Source organism: Cynocephalus volans, chromosome 12 (genome assembly GCF_027409185.1).
Source record: "Cynocephalus volans isolate mCynVol1 chromosome 12, mCynVol1.pri, whole genome shotgun sequence".
NCBI lineage: Eukaryota > Metazoa > Chordata > Mammalia > Dermoptera > Cynocephalidae > Cynocephalus > Cynocephalus volans.
The window spans coordinates 56,836,876-56,853,759 of NC_084471.1; the positions used below are offsets into that span (position 1 = coordinate 56,836,876).

Genomic DNA, 16,884 nt, shown 5'->3' on the forward strand with positions numbered 1-16,884 from the left:
ATATTCTCCTATCCATTATGTATTTTAAAATATCACTGATGTTCAGGAGGAGGAAAGAATTATGAGCAAAAATGCAAATTCCTATTATACTGAGATGAAAAGATCAAATTTCTTCTTTGTTTAAAATAAATTTTAATATATTAATCAAAAGTCGATAGAAAAAAACAAAAAAGGTAGATAGGATGATTTTTCTCTTTATTTTAGAATGTATTTCATGTTTCCTTTTTCCTATTGAAAGTTTGGGAAATGAAATATGCTTTGGAGTGAACTTTTCATAAGACTTACTGTCGACAAGACAAGATAATGTACAAAACTTATATCTTCACAGCTCAAAAGATTGGAACTGACCAAACTTTATAAGACTAACCAGGAATAAAATGATCTTTGAGACCAAGAGAATCAAATAGTTACAGGACTCAAAGCAACCACAAAGATTATATCTTTGCCCTTACCTGTAGAATTAGAGCTAGATCTGAGACTTCTTGATTTAAATGCAGAAAAATGTATTCTACGCTGAGAAAATTTTTCTGAATCGCCTGTTGGAAATGAAGCACCTGAACATTTTTTTAAGCAATTGAAGGAAATAAAAGTGCTCATCAACAGAAACTTGAGTAGACTAATAGAGTATCCCCATGAATAATTACACTTGCTGCCTATTCAAGATATCTTTGAAATAAGCTGGTGATCTGGGTAAAATTTTGTTCTCTTCAAACAACTTTAATTGTTTTTATTTTTATTTATTTATTTATTTATTTTTGAACCACACTCCAATTTATTAGCATTGTCAATTTATGAACAAGACAGGTATTTTTTTTCCCCCATTTAGTGAGATCGTTTTCAATCTGCCATAACATGTGCCCACACATCTTCACCTTGAAAATGTAGTATTTCAAGTCAGGGTGGATTATTCTTTTCTTACTTTCACAATTTTTACGCTGCTGCCCGAAGTCTTCTCGGCAGTTGCTTTGAATTCTGTCTTCAGTGCATCTCTCACTGCTTTTGCACAGATCTGGGAGTATCGGATGTAGCTGAGTCCAGCCTGTCGCCAGTAGGCCACCATGATGTCGCGAGAGTGGGGCGCGTCGGGCAGAATCGCGAAGACGCGGCGAGTGAGGGCTCAGCTGGGCGGCCCAGCAGCCTTAATTGTTTTTAGATTGACTCGAATAAGTGTTTTATTTTGCATGATAGAATATGAAAGAAAACCAGAATCTGATTCTTGACAAAATCTCAGACATTAGTTAATATGGCTTGCATTATTACACTATTTATATTTAAATTCACAAAACATTTCTTTGAACTTTTATGTGTCATTTCATTTCAAGTCACCTCTCTTCTTGAAAATCTCTTGATAAGGTAGGATGTGTATCATTTTACACATTGTATAGATAGAAAAACTAAGGCAAGGAGAAGTTTGGTGATTCTAGATTATAATGTTCTTTTTTAAACTTAAATTAAAAATTTTAGAATATTTATTTGTTAATTTTTGATTGACACATAATAACTACTTATTTATGGGGTACAATGTGATGTTTCTGTACATGTATACAATGTGTGACAATCAAATTAGGGTAACTGGCATATCCATCCCCTCTGGCATTTATCATTTCTTCATGGTGAGAACGTTCAAAATCCTCTCTTCTTGCTACTTTGAAATATACAACATATAATTGTTAATTATAATCACTCTACTGTGTAATGGAACACTGGAAATTATTTCTTTTATCTAACTGTATCTTTGTACCCATTGACCAACATCTCTCCATTCTCTCCTCCCCCTCTTCTTCCTATACACAGATGCCTTTCTAATAAGCAGTGTTTTTCAAACCGGGAACAAGGGCTAATCTAATACACACATACAAATATGTATAAATCTATATTTGGGATCTTTTGGATGACTACTTTATAACTGAGCACTCATAAGATTTCAGTGCCCCAAACTGCATTTGTGCTTTTGTTTTATGAACACAAAATTATGCCAAGAGAAAGCCAAGGGAATTTAAAGCTTGGTAGAAACAAAGGCTTGTGATAGTTCAGTCAGAGGCAAGTGAAGGGAGAAATGAGTCAGCAGGAGGTCAGATCTGTCAGTTATGTCAAATTCAAAAGAGGCTGCATTGTACGAATCTGTATGACATAAATTTTAGGAGCTGATGTACTGAGCAGCTTGTAATTAACTGTCAGTATGATAGTAAATAAGCAACGGACAAGTATTCTCAATGTGATTTCAGTACAAATTGGATTAGAAATAAATTTAATGCATATTTTAATAGTACAACAAAGTTTATTTAAAATGAACTAAATGGGCTTATGTAGTTACTAAGAAACAATGAATTAAAATGGGCATTTGAGAAGTGAAGGTTAGCAGGATGATATATATTCTGTTTTTTGTTTTTTTCTATGATTTGATTATTTTTTCTTTTTGAAGTGAGGTTATTCTGAACTAGCCAATAAAACCTTGAAGTTTTTAAAAACAGTTTTATATAACTTTCTTTTGTGTACAGCAACTTCTGTATTACCATCATGAAATCAAAATACAAATACAGATTGAATAAAAAATGGCCAAGAAAGACAGTCTTTCTGTATTAACTTCAACATTGTTGATTTGTTTTCAGCAAACTACATTTATTACCTTAAGCTAATATTTGAAAATTGACACACCGCACAAGTGAAACTCTAGAAAAATAAATCAATTTATTTATTTTTTCCTTTTTTTCTGTAAAATATATTTGGTGGGGAATGATCTTCACCAGGGCTAGACTCATAGCATGCCATAACCTATCCACTCACTCAAAGGTAATAAAAAGTCCTTTGGCCTCATTAAGTTGCAAACACAGTGTCAAATTTAGGATTTGAAACTGTCTAATTCAATATATTAACCAACACTTCAATCTTCAGCCAAAAGTAAGATTTCCTGTTAATATATACCACACACACACACACAGAGACACACCGCCTACCTGAAATCAGCTGCAGGTGGTAGCCATGAAAGCCTGCATGGGGAAGGAGGAGAGGGCAGGTTCTTTACTGTTCTCCCCACCTCAACCCCAGCTTTCTAGTGGCTTCAGGATAGGCATGAGAAAGGAGGAGAAAAAGGGGTTCTAGAAAGTTTTTACTTGTATGGTGGCTTTCCGATATAATCTGGCTTTGGGATTTTGGAGGCTGGTGGGTTTAGAGCCCTGTTGGGTCCCTCAGGAATTCTTACAGGCCTCCTGTTGGCCCCTTGTTGGCCTAGACATACCTCTCCTTTTCCTCTAGTTCTGCAAAGGTCCACTCAACACAGACTGCCATTGTTGGAATACCCTTGCCCTTTTAGTTGGGCGTCTTGACCATGACTTAAGATATCTTAAGTTTTGTTCCTTCTCCCACATGGCCCACATTTTCTCCATGGGAAAAACTCATATTCTCTTTATTCTGCAATAAAGTGTGATAATGATTATTTTTCTAAACTCTGTCATCCACTATCTCTGCTGCCAAAGGTGATTATAGCTTCTCCAACTTGTTTAGGGACCAGTTTATGATGTCCTCCAACTGCAGGGAAAGCTTGTCAAGTGTCTCCTTGGCACCACTTTGGTGAAGGTTGGGGGAGGAGGATTGGAACACAGACATGAAAGCATCTTTCTCCAAAGCAATGCTTCTCAACCTTTGTATGCAATGGCACACATAGAAAAGAATAATATTTATGGAGATTGTTCAGGTAAAGTGGAAGGGAATTAGGGGCATTATTTTATGACAAATAGAATTAGGAAAGACAATAATTGCTTAATTTGTATAAAACTTCTAAATTACTTTTTAAAAAATTTGTGAAAATTTGAGTTCACTTCCATGAAAATAACTTTTGAATATCAACTTTTAATTTTGAAAATGGCTACATGGAATTCCCGATCAAGAAGTTTAATGAAGATCTCTCAAAGTCCTCGAAGGCACACCTGAGGGAAAACTGAACAAATTGCTAATAAGTGGCAGAAGAGAGTGTATTGTTTAACTCTCATTGACGAAAACTTCCTCATCATTAACTGGATTTTGGGTGATTCAGTCTCTTTATTGCATCTCAAGGTTACAATCATTCTTTACACTTCCTTTTCTTTCACTGTTGAAATTTCAATCAAAATTCAGGTTCAGTGAAACACTTTAATATCAATCATTTCAAATTTGTGATGTTTTTCTATTATACTTTGTAATACTTCTTTAGGAGTCAGTTAACTTAACTCAATATCACTAGAGAAATTTTAACCTTATTTTCCAGAAGTTTTTCAAAATTTCACATACTCATTACTTTTTTTAAGTTAATTAAGGTGCTCAAAAATAGCACGTAAATGAATTATTACTTTTTAAACCTAAAATTATTCTATTATATCTACAAAGTGCGAGTCATTCCTAGATTATATATTTTTCTTTTAGTTCATAAACTCTTGAGAAAACTCTCTGGGTAGCTAAAGCACTTCAGTATGAAACAGCAGAACAGTAGCTGACACCATTCTTCACTTAAAGGTGAAATCAGAAAGAACTGCAAAAGTTTGGGTTTCTTAGATTCCTTATTTTTGATAACATTTAATGTGGAATTTGATTTATAGGAAACTTGTACCTATGAGAAATTCTCTGAGTCAAAAAATGCATTATATAAACCTCAGGGTTTTAGCTCTTGATGTAAACCTCCTGAGGGAAAATATTCCTGTCACTGCAGCCACATCATCAGTGCACAAATTTCCCAGTGCTTGTATAATACCTTATTTGTCTTTGCTGATCAAAACCACACTGAGATATCATCTCACCCCAGTTACACTGGTTATTATCAAAAAGACAGAGAATAATAACAAATGCTGATAAGGATGTGGAGAAAGGGGACCCCTCCTACACTGCTGGTGGGACTGTAAAGTAGTACAGCCATTATGGAAAGCAGTATGGAGGTTCCTCACATTAGCTACAGACAGAACTGTCATACCATCCAGCTATCCCTCTGCTGGGTATACAACCAAAGGAACGGAAATCATCCGTCGAAGGGATACCTACATGCCCATGTTTATCATAACTCTATTTACAATAGCCAAGAGTTGGAACCAAGTTAAATGTTGATCATTAGACTATTGGATAAGGAAAGTGTGGTATATATACTCAATGTAAAACTACTTTGCCATAAAAAAGAATATAATTCTGCCATTTGCAGCAACATGCATGAACTTAGAGAAAATTATGTTAAGTGAAATAAGCCAGGCACAGAAAGGAAAGTACTGTATGTCCTCACTCATAAGTGGGAGCTGAAATAAAGAAAGAAGAAAAGAAAGAAACAATAATACATTAAGCTTAAAAAAAAAAAAAACCCAAAGAAAACAGAACTATGGTTATTAGAGGTAGTAAGGGGGCGAGGGGGGTGAGCAAAGAAATCAGTTGAGGGTCACGAAGATTGATTAAGTTTTGTAAACATGAGTGTCCTAATTATCCTGATTTGGTCACCACATATTGTACACATGTACTGATATTTAATTCTGTACCCCATAAATAAATATATATATATAATATATAGAATATAACACATATATAATATATATTATATGGAATATAATATACATAATATATAAAATATATATTATATAAATATATATAATTAATTAAAAAAATAGGACATGGAAAATGGCCAAAAAAAAAAAAAAGCTTTCATTCACCACTTTGAAACTTTATCCCAGTAGTTTGTTTTGATTCATCTTTGCAGAACAAATAACATCCATTCAAACACATCTCTTAAGGGATTCTAACCTGTTTTTAACTACGTATAATTACTAAATCCAATTGTTGAGTTTATGGGCTCAATAGTTCTCAATAACATTTTTTGATGTAATAATCTTCTGGATAAATGTGGCTTTTGTTTCACTTGATACAATGCCATTTTCTTTATTAATGGTATTATTTGAAGGTGGCTTCTTTTTATTTATTTATTTAATTGGCTCCAAATATAGAATCAACACATTCCAAAAAACTAATAAAATGAGAAATTTTGCAATTGGGTGAAACAATTAATAGGTTTTAGCAGTTAGTAGTATGCTCTTATCATTAACTTAGTGAATTTGACTTGACAATACTGTAATGCAACTGATCACATAAAAGAGTTTGTTTCTTATCTGACACTTGCAGTGGCTTAAAAAATATCACATCATTTTCTTCTTAGAGTGGACATTTTCTGTTAAGATGTTAATGTGTCGCAATTGCTTCATTTGAGAACTTTTTCATTTAAATACAATATTTAGGCTGAGGAAGAGAAGAACTGTCAGATCTCTCACACACACTTAAACTCATGTACATTATATTGTCTATAACAGTAATTTTTTTGTTACTGTATTTCTCTTGTGAATCTAAAGAGTCAATCAAATAGTTGCTCATTTGAGTGAAAAAAATCTGAAGTTAAAACTATTTATGTGAAAGTGCTTCATGGGACTTAATGGCTCTAAAATACATATTTTTAGCTTGTCTAAATTTTTAAGAATGCTTTTAAGGGAAATCTCACAAATTTAAAATATTTTATTTGTTGTTAAAATAAAGTGAAGACCAGGCCTGTAAATTTCCTGAGCCAGTTAAGCCACGAAAGCAACCTTGACCTGTTTGTTTGTAGACATAAGTGGAACTTAATTTCAGTTATTTTATATAAATGCCTATATTAAAGAAAAATGAAACTTAAGCTCAAACAATCAGAAGCCTCCAACTAACTTATGGCTATACAAACAGGAACTTTTCAATGCGATAAACCAAACAGAGCAAGTACATGACTGTAACCAAATATTTTCTTTGCCTTGCTTTCACATTCACCCTATAAAAGCCTTCCCCTTCTGCTTCTTTGGTGGAGCCCTGAACCACCTTTGGTTTGATGCTTCTTGATTGGTGAATTGCTATTCACCTAAAGAAACTCTTTAAAATTTTGCTGTGCCTCAATTTATCTTTTAACAATGTGGTAATTAGGATAGGTGATAGTGGAACATTACTACTAATTTAATTCTATAGTGAAAACTCTGAAAAGTTCATAAAAATGTTCTTTATGTTTATTTATAACAAAATATCTTGAAAATATTTTAGAAACTCTAAAGACTCAGTTCCCTTTAAAACAGATTTAATTAAATCATAATTATTATTTGTTTTTAAAAAATAACATTTTATTTCTAACAGCAAACTAATTCACTATGAAATTCCATCATACACACAACTTTGGAGAACTGTTATCATCAAATCTAATATTAAATGCATAAATAAAGAAGAACAATTGAGCAAATTATTATAATCACTTTCTTTTATTTAATAATGCCTAATTTCAAATGACAACACAGACAGCAATCATATATGCCTGTCATAGAAGCAAAAGTTACTAAAAGTGGAAAAAAAATAAATAAAAGAATAAGTATTTTCGAGTGCTTGCAAAGCAAAAAAATTACTTGCTGATAAACAACTTATTGCTAGATTTATAATCAGATGAAATGCACGATTCAACAAGGAGATCAGGGGAGATTCCACGAGGGGGTGAATGCTGCACATAAAGTTTTATGCACTAAAATAATTATTACTGAATTCAAGAAGGATTCATAGAAAGATTTACAAATAGGTTTAAGTGCAGTTTCAACTGTTGTAAATTTTGGAATGGTTATTTTTGAATAGTTTGCAATTTATCCATGATGTATTTTGATACACCATTTGGGAATTTTGATCCACCAAACTCTTCACAGCCCTTCTCTCCTTTGGGTCTTGACTGGCCCTGTTATATTCCTGAAAAGTCATAATGGAGAGCACCAATTTTAAAGATTCCCATGTAAAGATTTGGTATCTGTTATCATTCTATTTTGATACCTCAATAAAAACTTCAATTCTAACATTCTGTTATATATTGTTAATATGAATATTGTTGGCTGTATAATTTTTTATTTTTTAAATTTGTAAGTGTGCTTTAATTTTTTTTTTTTTTTTTTTTGTCTTTTTGTGACTGGTAAGGGGATCACAACCCTTGGCTTGGTGTCCCCCGCACCGCGCTCAGCCAGTGAGCGCACCAGCCATTCCTATATAGGATCCGAACCTGCGGTGGGAGCGCCGCTGCACTCCCAAGCGTGGCACTCTTCCGAGTGCGCCACGGGGCTGGCCCTAAGTGTGCTTTAATCGATATCTCTATAAGGTCTTTAAGGCTAAAGCTTTTTTAAATAACAAGTTTATAGTATTACAATATAATAATAAAATAATTTTTGTTTACACTAGAGGTCTTGAAAGCTTTTTCATTAAAAGGGACATGTGCTTTAATCAAGTGAGAAAAAAAACCTGTTCTACTTTAATTAGGGTTGTCTTTCTATAAAATAATAAATGTCTAGGTTAAAAAATATACTAAATGTCACAATTATATACCAGAACAACTGACCCTTTTTTTTTTTAACTCTTCATATGTTCACATTAGCATTATGTAGATTTAGCCCAAACAGCTCATTAAATTTATATATTTAGCCTATTCTGTCATGGTCCTCAGGGTAAATGTTGTCATTGTATGGCCTTTTTCTTAACTAGTAGGTAATTCACATTTATATATTCATTTCTTTTATGTTTTTAAGCAGTTTCCCTTTTCAAGTCTTAATTGTATTTGTTCTATTCTATAGCAACAAGTGTTAAGTCCTCATATAGTTTCATTCATATATTGCAGAGAATGGATCAGCTGCTAGAATAACTGTTACACAGTTATTGACTGAAAGCGCTTTTATGTTAAACAACAAAAATGTAATATTCTTTAACAAAGCAAGTAAGGTGACTCTGTGCAACCATCCAAATAACATATAGTTTTTAATTTAAGTCCTGTGGTTTCTGCTTTGTAAAGGTGGTGGTTGTGTCATTTGGCACATATCACAGCAGTTATATATTAATTGTGTAATATAGGAGTAGTGTCTTTTATCTTGCTTAAAGCTCTTTATCCTGAGTTTTACTTTGTCAAATGTAAATATAATCAATTTTGTTTCTCTTTGTATTTGCTTGATAAATTTTTGCCCTTTTCTTTATTTTAGCATTTCCAAGTTGATTATTTTTCTTCATAAGTGCATTTGCCTTAAGACTCAGATAATTTTTCTTCATCTTTAAAGTCTAAGTTTTATACTAGAATATTTTTGGATTTGTCTGTTCTGGATAAATTTTCAAATATGCATTTGGTCCTCTCAATAGGTAAATTTGTGTCTTCTTTTATTTAAGGACAGTTTTTACAGTAATAATTTTAAATATTAGTTTTGTACCATTGCTTTTATTTCTTCTTCAGGGACTCCAATTATGTGTAGGTTGGCTACATTCCATATCTTCTCTGCTTATCTTCTATATCTGTCTTTTCCTCCCTGATCTATTGTGACCCTTTATTTCAGTTTCACTTTTTGGCTTTCTTCATTTCTACTATATTTCCTACTGTACTTTCAGTCATAGCTATTCTTCCTTGGAGATTTTAAGATAATCTCTAAAATAATTTTACCTGTTTAGTTTTGATTTATCTTCTGAATTTGGACAGTTCGTGTTCCACATTTCTTTTTTATCCAGGCAAAGAGAAAAATGAATAGTTTATTAACAGCACTTAATATCCTAGAACTACAGCAATATGAGTACCACTGGTCTTCCTAACTCCTAACCTCTCAGTATCAAAACTAACAACATTAAACATTTTTCCTTGTTAATTTACACTTTTTATTTATATGCAGTACATTCATAGGGCATATTTTAGAGAAATAAGGCATTTTACATAGTCAGGTTAGTATATTTCATAAACACAAATGAGACTAAAATCCACACTTTTTATTTTAGTACACTGTTAAGTCGTATTTTTTTCATATATAAGCACACAGTGTTAGTCTAGTAGACAATTTTTTGCATTTGTTCCCGTTTAGATTTTTAATAAGTACAATAGTTAAATATCAACAGCTTCTACAAAAATAGAAGATAGAAGAAAAATAAAAATACCACAATCTGGGCCAAGCCCGAGGCTCACTCAGGAGAGTGCGGCGCTGGGAGCTCCGAGGCTGCGGGTTCGGATCCTATATAGGGATGGCCCATGCGCTCACTGGCTGAGTGCGGTGCAGGCAACACCAAGCCAAGGGTTACGATCCCCTTACCGGTCACACACACACAAAAAAACAAATCCCACAATCTTAGTATACTTAATGATGAAAATTTTTAGTTGATTAGAGCCATAAGCTACAGTAATAGCTGCAGTAAACTTGATATATTATCCAATGGTGACTTAACCATGAATCTGAAAACAAGGCCATGTCTAACAACCTTTAATAATCAGTCAGGACATTTTAGTGTAATTTTTAGGGTTAAATTACTTGGAATCTTTTCAAAATGCTTTGGGAGGATACAACATTTTGCTTTAAATATTCTATAATTTTAGTGTGGTTTTTCTATTTCTATTACTTTGATTTTTTTTCTATTTCTACCAGAGATTCCCAAATAATGCCTAAACACAACATTATATTAACCCATTCTTTGTTGTAGTTTTTCAAGAAATAAACTTATGTTGATAAAGTGTGCAATGTGTATATTTTTTCACAATAAAACAAACCTAATTTGGAAAATTCTTTTCAAGCAGAAAAATCATAATTTTTAAAATTTCCTAAGAGAATTTCAAAATGAGTTGCAAAGTGAGTTGTTAAGTTTTTAAAGGTTACTTGTTTTATCTGGTAATTCTCTTAAAGGACAGGTGATTCTTTAAAGTAAAAAAAATGATAAAGTTATAATTTTGGAATTATTAAATATATAGAAATAAAAGCTATGATAATAGTACCTGTGAAGGTTAAGCCTTGGCCCTAAAGGAAACAGAAAGGTCTCAAAGCATAAGCAAGACCTTGAAGACCTTGAGATGGATCAGGTAAAGCTTCCCACCTTAGACCAAAGTGTCCTGGGTTGGGAAAGGAGTCAGAGGAAAAGGATAAATGCTGCTGAGTGTCAGAGAATGGGGACCTGAACTAACCCCTCTGTCCCTCCCAACTCCATGGCAGTGAGTCCCAGGCTTAGGAGCAAGCTGGAACTCCCAGATTTGTATGTGGAGTACAGGAGTGGAAGGGACCCAGTCCCTTTTCTGAGAAGAGCCTTAGAAAAGATGGGCAGATCCTAGAGAAGAAACAGCTGGGACTATGTCTAGGCAGAAAAGGCCCAATCATGCATAGGAGCTGCCAAATGTTTCTTATGCTTATAAGTGTGTTAATTCCTCATTTTTTTAAACAAATAATTGCAGAGTGCTTATTTTGTGTGCAACTCTCTTCCTTGAAAGAAGATATAGTTTCAAGAATTCCTAATTCAGTCACATGGATAATACACATACACTTGGAGCATTTAGAAACAATATAAAGAACTATCATACAAGTTCAAAATCAAATCTTATAAACTATATACATAAAACTCTTAATTATTTAGGTCATTGTCTATGAAGCTGAATTTTAATTCTATTTGGAAAATAAAATGGGTATGTTTAATTCTTGCAGGAAACAGACATGGTGTCATATTTTGCTCTAAGCGTGCAAATTGGTGCTTATCCAAAAATTCAAGAGAAAAGAGAAGAAAACCTTAATGATCTCTCTCTATAGCAACTTGCTCTTATTTCTCCCCCAACTTGCCTTCTCTATCTAAAAGGAGAAATATCCCTTTGAAGTATAGAATCCTACATTTTTGTTATTATGGGTGAGTGAGTGACTATATATTAAAAACAACCACAAAGTGGCTTCCTATTTTCATTTTTTTCCTTGCTTGGAAACAGAAATTTATGACAATTGTGCAATGTAGTTGGGAAATATATACTACCATTGCATAAACTTTGAATTTAGAATCATTTTGAATGGTTTTCACCCTCAAAACAGAGCAATCAGTCAAATAAGAAAACTATAATAGCCCAATTAAAATTCTTTCTTCTTTCACATGGTCTAAATCCCAAATGACTGAAAGATATTCCTTTTTTGGTTATATCTGTCTAGTGAAGGACTAATTTTTTGGGGTGAGGAAAAACAAGGGACAATTTTATGGAGGTGGTTTGTAATTGATTAACTGTGTAGAGAGCCCTGAAGGAAGAGTCCTGTTTGTGCTAAATGACGAGAACTCATGGTTTCTGTCTTTAAGGGTCTATTGAGGAGACGGAGTCTACAAACTGAAAGCACTTTGTGAGAAATCACATATTACTTTTTTCATAAATACTAAATGGAATTGTGGCATAAACAAGAGCTGACGGAATAGAGAATAAATGACTGCTTTGAGTGAGGTGATTTCAGAGGCTTTCTCTGAGCGCTTTGACCAAATAATTTTTAGACAGTTCTGCCACCCATATGCTCCAGAAGATATCTGAGTTGCAGCAAGGAGAATATCTAGACCCTTCTGAAAGGCTTTATTCTCTGCCAGAACATTGCTTACTTTAAATTGGGCAATTGAAACTGAGCAACTGAATCTGATCCAAAATGGACTAACACACTGCTGTGTTTTCATAAGGTTGCGACTTGAGTGGTTGAGTATATATTTCTTCAGGCCAGTTAAGACCTTCTGAGCATTCTCCAAGTTGACATTTTTCCTTAAGATTATCTCCCTATGGAGACAATCTAGATTCATGCATATTCTGTGGCTAAGTTTGTGTTGGATCAACTTACTCTCCAAGCTAGACGAAAATAAGTTGAAGGTGTTATGATTGTTATAATCTTTTCCTGAGGCTTTTAGATCCTATTTTATGGCTAATAAACCACTCAGTGGGATTTATTGGGGTATGATACAATGGGTAAGAGTTTGTGTCTCAGTTCTGAGCCTAAGGAAGTTACTTCAACACTCAACATTGATTTCCTTGTGTGAACAACGGGGAAAATAAGAGTGCCTACCTCTATATACATTATTATACGAATGAAATGAAATAATTCATCCTTCAATTCGGTACTTGGCAAAGTTCCTGGCACACAATTAGTGCTCTACAAAATATTATTGCTATCACTGTTAGACTTTTTACCCGGAGTTTGCTTGCTTCTGATCCTTTCTTCATGCTCTTCCTCCTGTATAAAGTGTCCTAATTCTTGTTCTTAGTTCACTTGAAATTCTAGGCATTCTAGAGTCCACCAAAGTTCCACTGTAAAAATTTTTCGAGCTGCTTTAGTCTGCTTTCTTCTTTGTTTGACTTCTTACTGCATTTTCAATGTCAAGCATGATAGTTAAAGACAAGCCCTCTGGAGCCAGACTGCCTGAGTTTGAATTTTGGCTCTCCACTTACCAGCTGGATGGCCTTGATGACCTTGGGTAATTTATTTAATCTTTTTGTGTCTCACCTGTGAAATGGGCATAATAACAGTGCCTACATTACAGAGGTGTTCGAAAATAAATTAAAACATAAAAGAGATTAGAACAGTGTTTTATAGATAGTAATTACCAAGTATGTGTTAACCGTGATCACTATCTTACTTTTTCTTTCTTTCTTTTTTTCTTTTTTTTTTTTTTTTTTACCAATTTTTTCTTTAATTGGTTCATGCATTAGTTCTGCATCATCAATTATTCAAGTATTATAAGCCTCTTTAGATCAAGAACTACTGCTCAGGTAACATTTACAGTACCCACCACAGCAATGGGTATATAGTAAATGTTCAATATTTGTTGGGTAAGTGAAGTCAAAAAAGTAATGTGTAAATCATTTAGAATGAAGAAAGGAAAAGAGAAAAACACACTGAGCACCCCATACCTACATCACATACATTATACCAATTCATCTATAGAGCACCCTTGTGTGAGGAAGCTCTTCCTTCTATGTATATAGGGTTTGTATGAAAATGAACTAAATGCATATAAAATGCTCATCATATGCCTGGTACATGAACAGCTCCATGAATATAACACTTACCAAATATCAGTGGAAAGGAGGCCAAAATATTCCATAATTTCACCTTACTTTACAGACAAAGCAGCTGAAGCTCCTCAAAGTTAAATCAATGGCCTGAGTTCAAATAGACAGTAAATAATGCAACCAGAGATTGAAACCGTGTCTTTGGACTTCACTACTACTCACTATTTGGACCACTATTATGCCAAAAACTGCTAAAATATTTCTTTGAAAAAAGCCTTTGAGTTTATAGTGATAGGGTGGGTCTATTAAGAAAACTGTTTCAGATACATCGGTTTAATTTTGGATGGTTGTGACGTGATCTACGGACAAGGAGCTAGTTATTGGATGAACGGTAGGGTCAGAGAAAAAAGAGCAGTGAACTAGGAGGCAGAGTGTAATTCTAACCATGGCTTTGCCTTTACTGTTTGTGAGTCAACATTCCTGGGCCTTAGTTTCCACCGGTAAAGGAGAAGGGTAAATTAATGGTTTCTAAGCTCCTTTTGATTTCTGACATTCAAAATTATGAACTTTTATAGAGAATCTTAAACAGACATGGCACTCAATTGTTTAAGGAAAATGTTCTTCTTTGTAATCAGGGTAGAACTTCTTCCTATTTTCATGGAGAAGCTTAAAAAATTATTTGAACTACTTGTCTGAATGAGGTTTTTTTTGTCAGTATTAACTGCAGATTTTGCCATCCTATAGTTAGTTGCATGGATATAGAAACACTAAAACTAATCCTCATTGTGAGGTGAACATTTAGGGACAGTCAGTCTACTTCCTTTGCCTACAAAAATGCAGAGTAAATAGCATCTTCTAACCCTATTTCTGGAGTTTTTCCATTTAATGATACTAGAAATTTAGTATGCCATATAAGGCCACCAAAAGTAAATGCATTATTCTAGGAGAAGTGAAGACGAGTCTGTGTAATGCTGCATGTTTAAAGGACTGAAAATATTGTTAATCAAAGGGCAATTTTTGTTTATATAGATATTTGATATTGGGTATATTTTTCCAGATGTTCTTGGTGGAGGACTAATGCTAAGTAAAATACCCCCAAATGACGACTAAAGATCTTGTAACAGTCACCACAGTGAGGGCTATAATAAAGAAAAACATCTTGCTTTTAACTTAAAGGTTTATTTGAACTTGTGATCTGTATTTTTATGGCAGCCCCACAATACCATCCTACTAATTGTATTCGTGGGAGTAGATTGTAATAATGAATTGTTAAACTCTGAACACAACAGAGAATCCAGAACTAAATGTGAGATGTAGAAAATCCTTTATTGAGAAAAATGTCTCTGTGTGTTCCTCCTATGAACACTGGAAAATAAATCTCAGAAAGCCATTTGGCAATAGAAATTACTAAAACAAGTAAGAAAATACAGGAGTAGAATAAGCCTATTACACTGCAGCATAATTGGTCTAACCCAAAGAAACAAGCCAGTAGTTTAGTAAAATAACTCCAGAGAACAGCATCATTAAATGCTGTCCCAATGGGTCTTTTAAACCAATAACTCCTAGGAAACTTGGATCAAATAAATGGGAATAAATAATGATTAAAAAAAAGGAAAATCAGATCAAACAGAAACATCAAAAGTAATGAGGTTAGCTGTGGTTAGATTCTCTTGGACACACTTTTGCTCCATGGATTTCAAGGTGAAAGAAAGTTCAACTCGTAAAGCTTTGGCATGACAGCAACCAGTGACCACTAAACATGCACAGGGTATTTGTTTTGCAGCCACCTGTGGGGGCCAGAACAGGGCTTACAGTTCAGCTGCATCTACTTCACAGTGACATTTTATCTCTTCAGGGGAGATTAGCAGAGGGAAGAAGAGCAAAAAGGCTTAAACATTTCATTTTTGGATTTATCCCATATCCTTTCCCCACTGCCATACACATATAAATGTGCTTTTATTCTTGATGCTTCTATATTCCAGGCTCGTACTAAGAAAATGCCTTCTTCAAACAAACCAGCTCCAATGGATTTCTAGTCCCTTGACCGTATCCAGCAACATAAGTCCTTTTGGCGAGGGGGAGGGGTGGCAGGGAGGGAGAGGCAGGGGAAGGGAACAGGGAAAGGAGAATTATTTTCTAAAGAGGAAAAGTGCGACAGCAATGCGTTCTGTTGTTTAACTATAGGATTAAATAAACCTCTACTTGAAGGGGAAACGTTTTTACTGAAGAAATAATATGTTATTACTTCTTTCAGAGGTAAGTTTTAAATTTTATTAATAGATCATTTTTTGGTCTTATTTGGTGCTTACTATATGCCCTGGAATGTACTAGACTTTTTGGGAGCAAAAGAGGGATACAATCGTGACTTCTGTACCAGGAATAGTGTAGTTGAACACATTAGTCAGGAATGCTTTTTTGTGAGGCACAGACTGAAGGATTTCCATGAAGTTGGAGCATTCAGTTTGGGATGAGCTGACAGGGAAGTTTTCAGGGAAAAATAGTGACTTGTGTTAGACTTCAAGTCAAGTGTTATTCCAAGACTAGGCTAAGAAATATATAGTAATAGGAAAATCTCTAACCTTTTCTCATGCTAACTATTTCCCGATTCCTGGTCTTTGCTCATGATTGTTATCTGGAGTATTACTCCTACCCATGTGATCAATTACTTCTTTCAAACTCTGGCTCAGAACACACCTCTCCAGGAAGTCCATCCTAGTAATTCCTCTGTTCTTCACTGTTCTCAGTAATTCCATCGGATGGTGCTATTTTCCATTTTACTGTTCTTAGGTCATTGGCTTGGGCATGCTGATTTTGCTGAATTTGAACTACTAATGAGCACAAAATGTAGCACCTTGTTCATTTGATGGTATTTGTTATTTCCCTTTCATTCTTTTTCATCACCCAGTACAAGTTTTTGTACCTAGTAGGTTGCTTGTTTTATGTGAATTTATTTTTCTGAACTTTTAGAATGTGATGGAGTTCGGAAAAGCTCTTCTAACTTCTCAGGGCTCCTCTCCCATCTCTCCCCTCCCCCGCTTTTTTTTTTTTTTTTTTTAAGAGAAGACTTGCTTTCTGGGTTTTTCATGCTCAGTTCCTTTCTCCCAATTTGGTCT

The 16,884-nt window shown here is 34.1% G+C and overlaps 1 protein-coding gene across 1 annotated transcript; it reads right to left on the reverse strand.

Moving 5' to 3' along the window:
* Nucleotides 1–754: 754 nt before the first annotated feature.
* Nucleotides 755–1,133, reverse strand: LOC134361181 (ATP synthase subunit epsilon, mitochondrial-like). The gene has a single exon (XM_063076152.1). It carries the CDS (start codon nucleotides 1,058–1,060, stop codon nucleotides 905–907), a length of 156 nt encoding a protein of 51 aa, XP_062932222.1. The 5' UTR covers nucleotides 1,061–1,133; the 3' UTR covers nucleotides 755–904.
* Nucleotides 1,134–16,884: the final 15,751 nt, after the last annotated feature.

Bases quoted from the DNA above. Each gene is read 5' to 3' on its own strand.
- LOC134361181 (XM_063076152.1), bottom strand. From the start codon at position 1,060: ATGGTGGCCTACTGGCGACAGGCTGGACTCAGCTACATCCGATACTCC.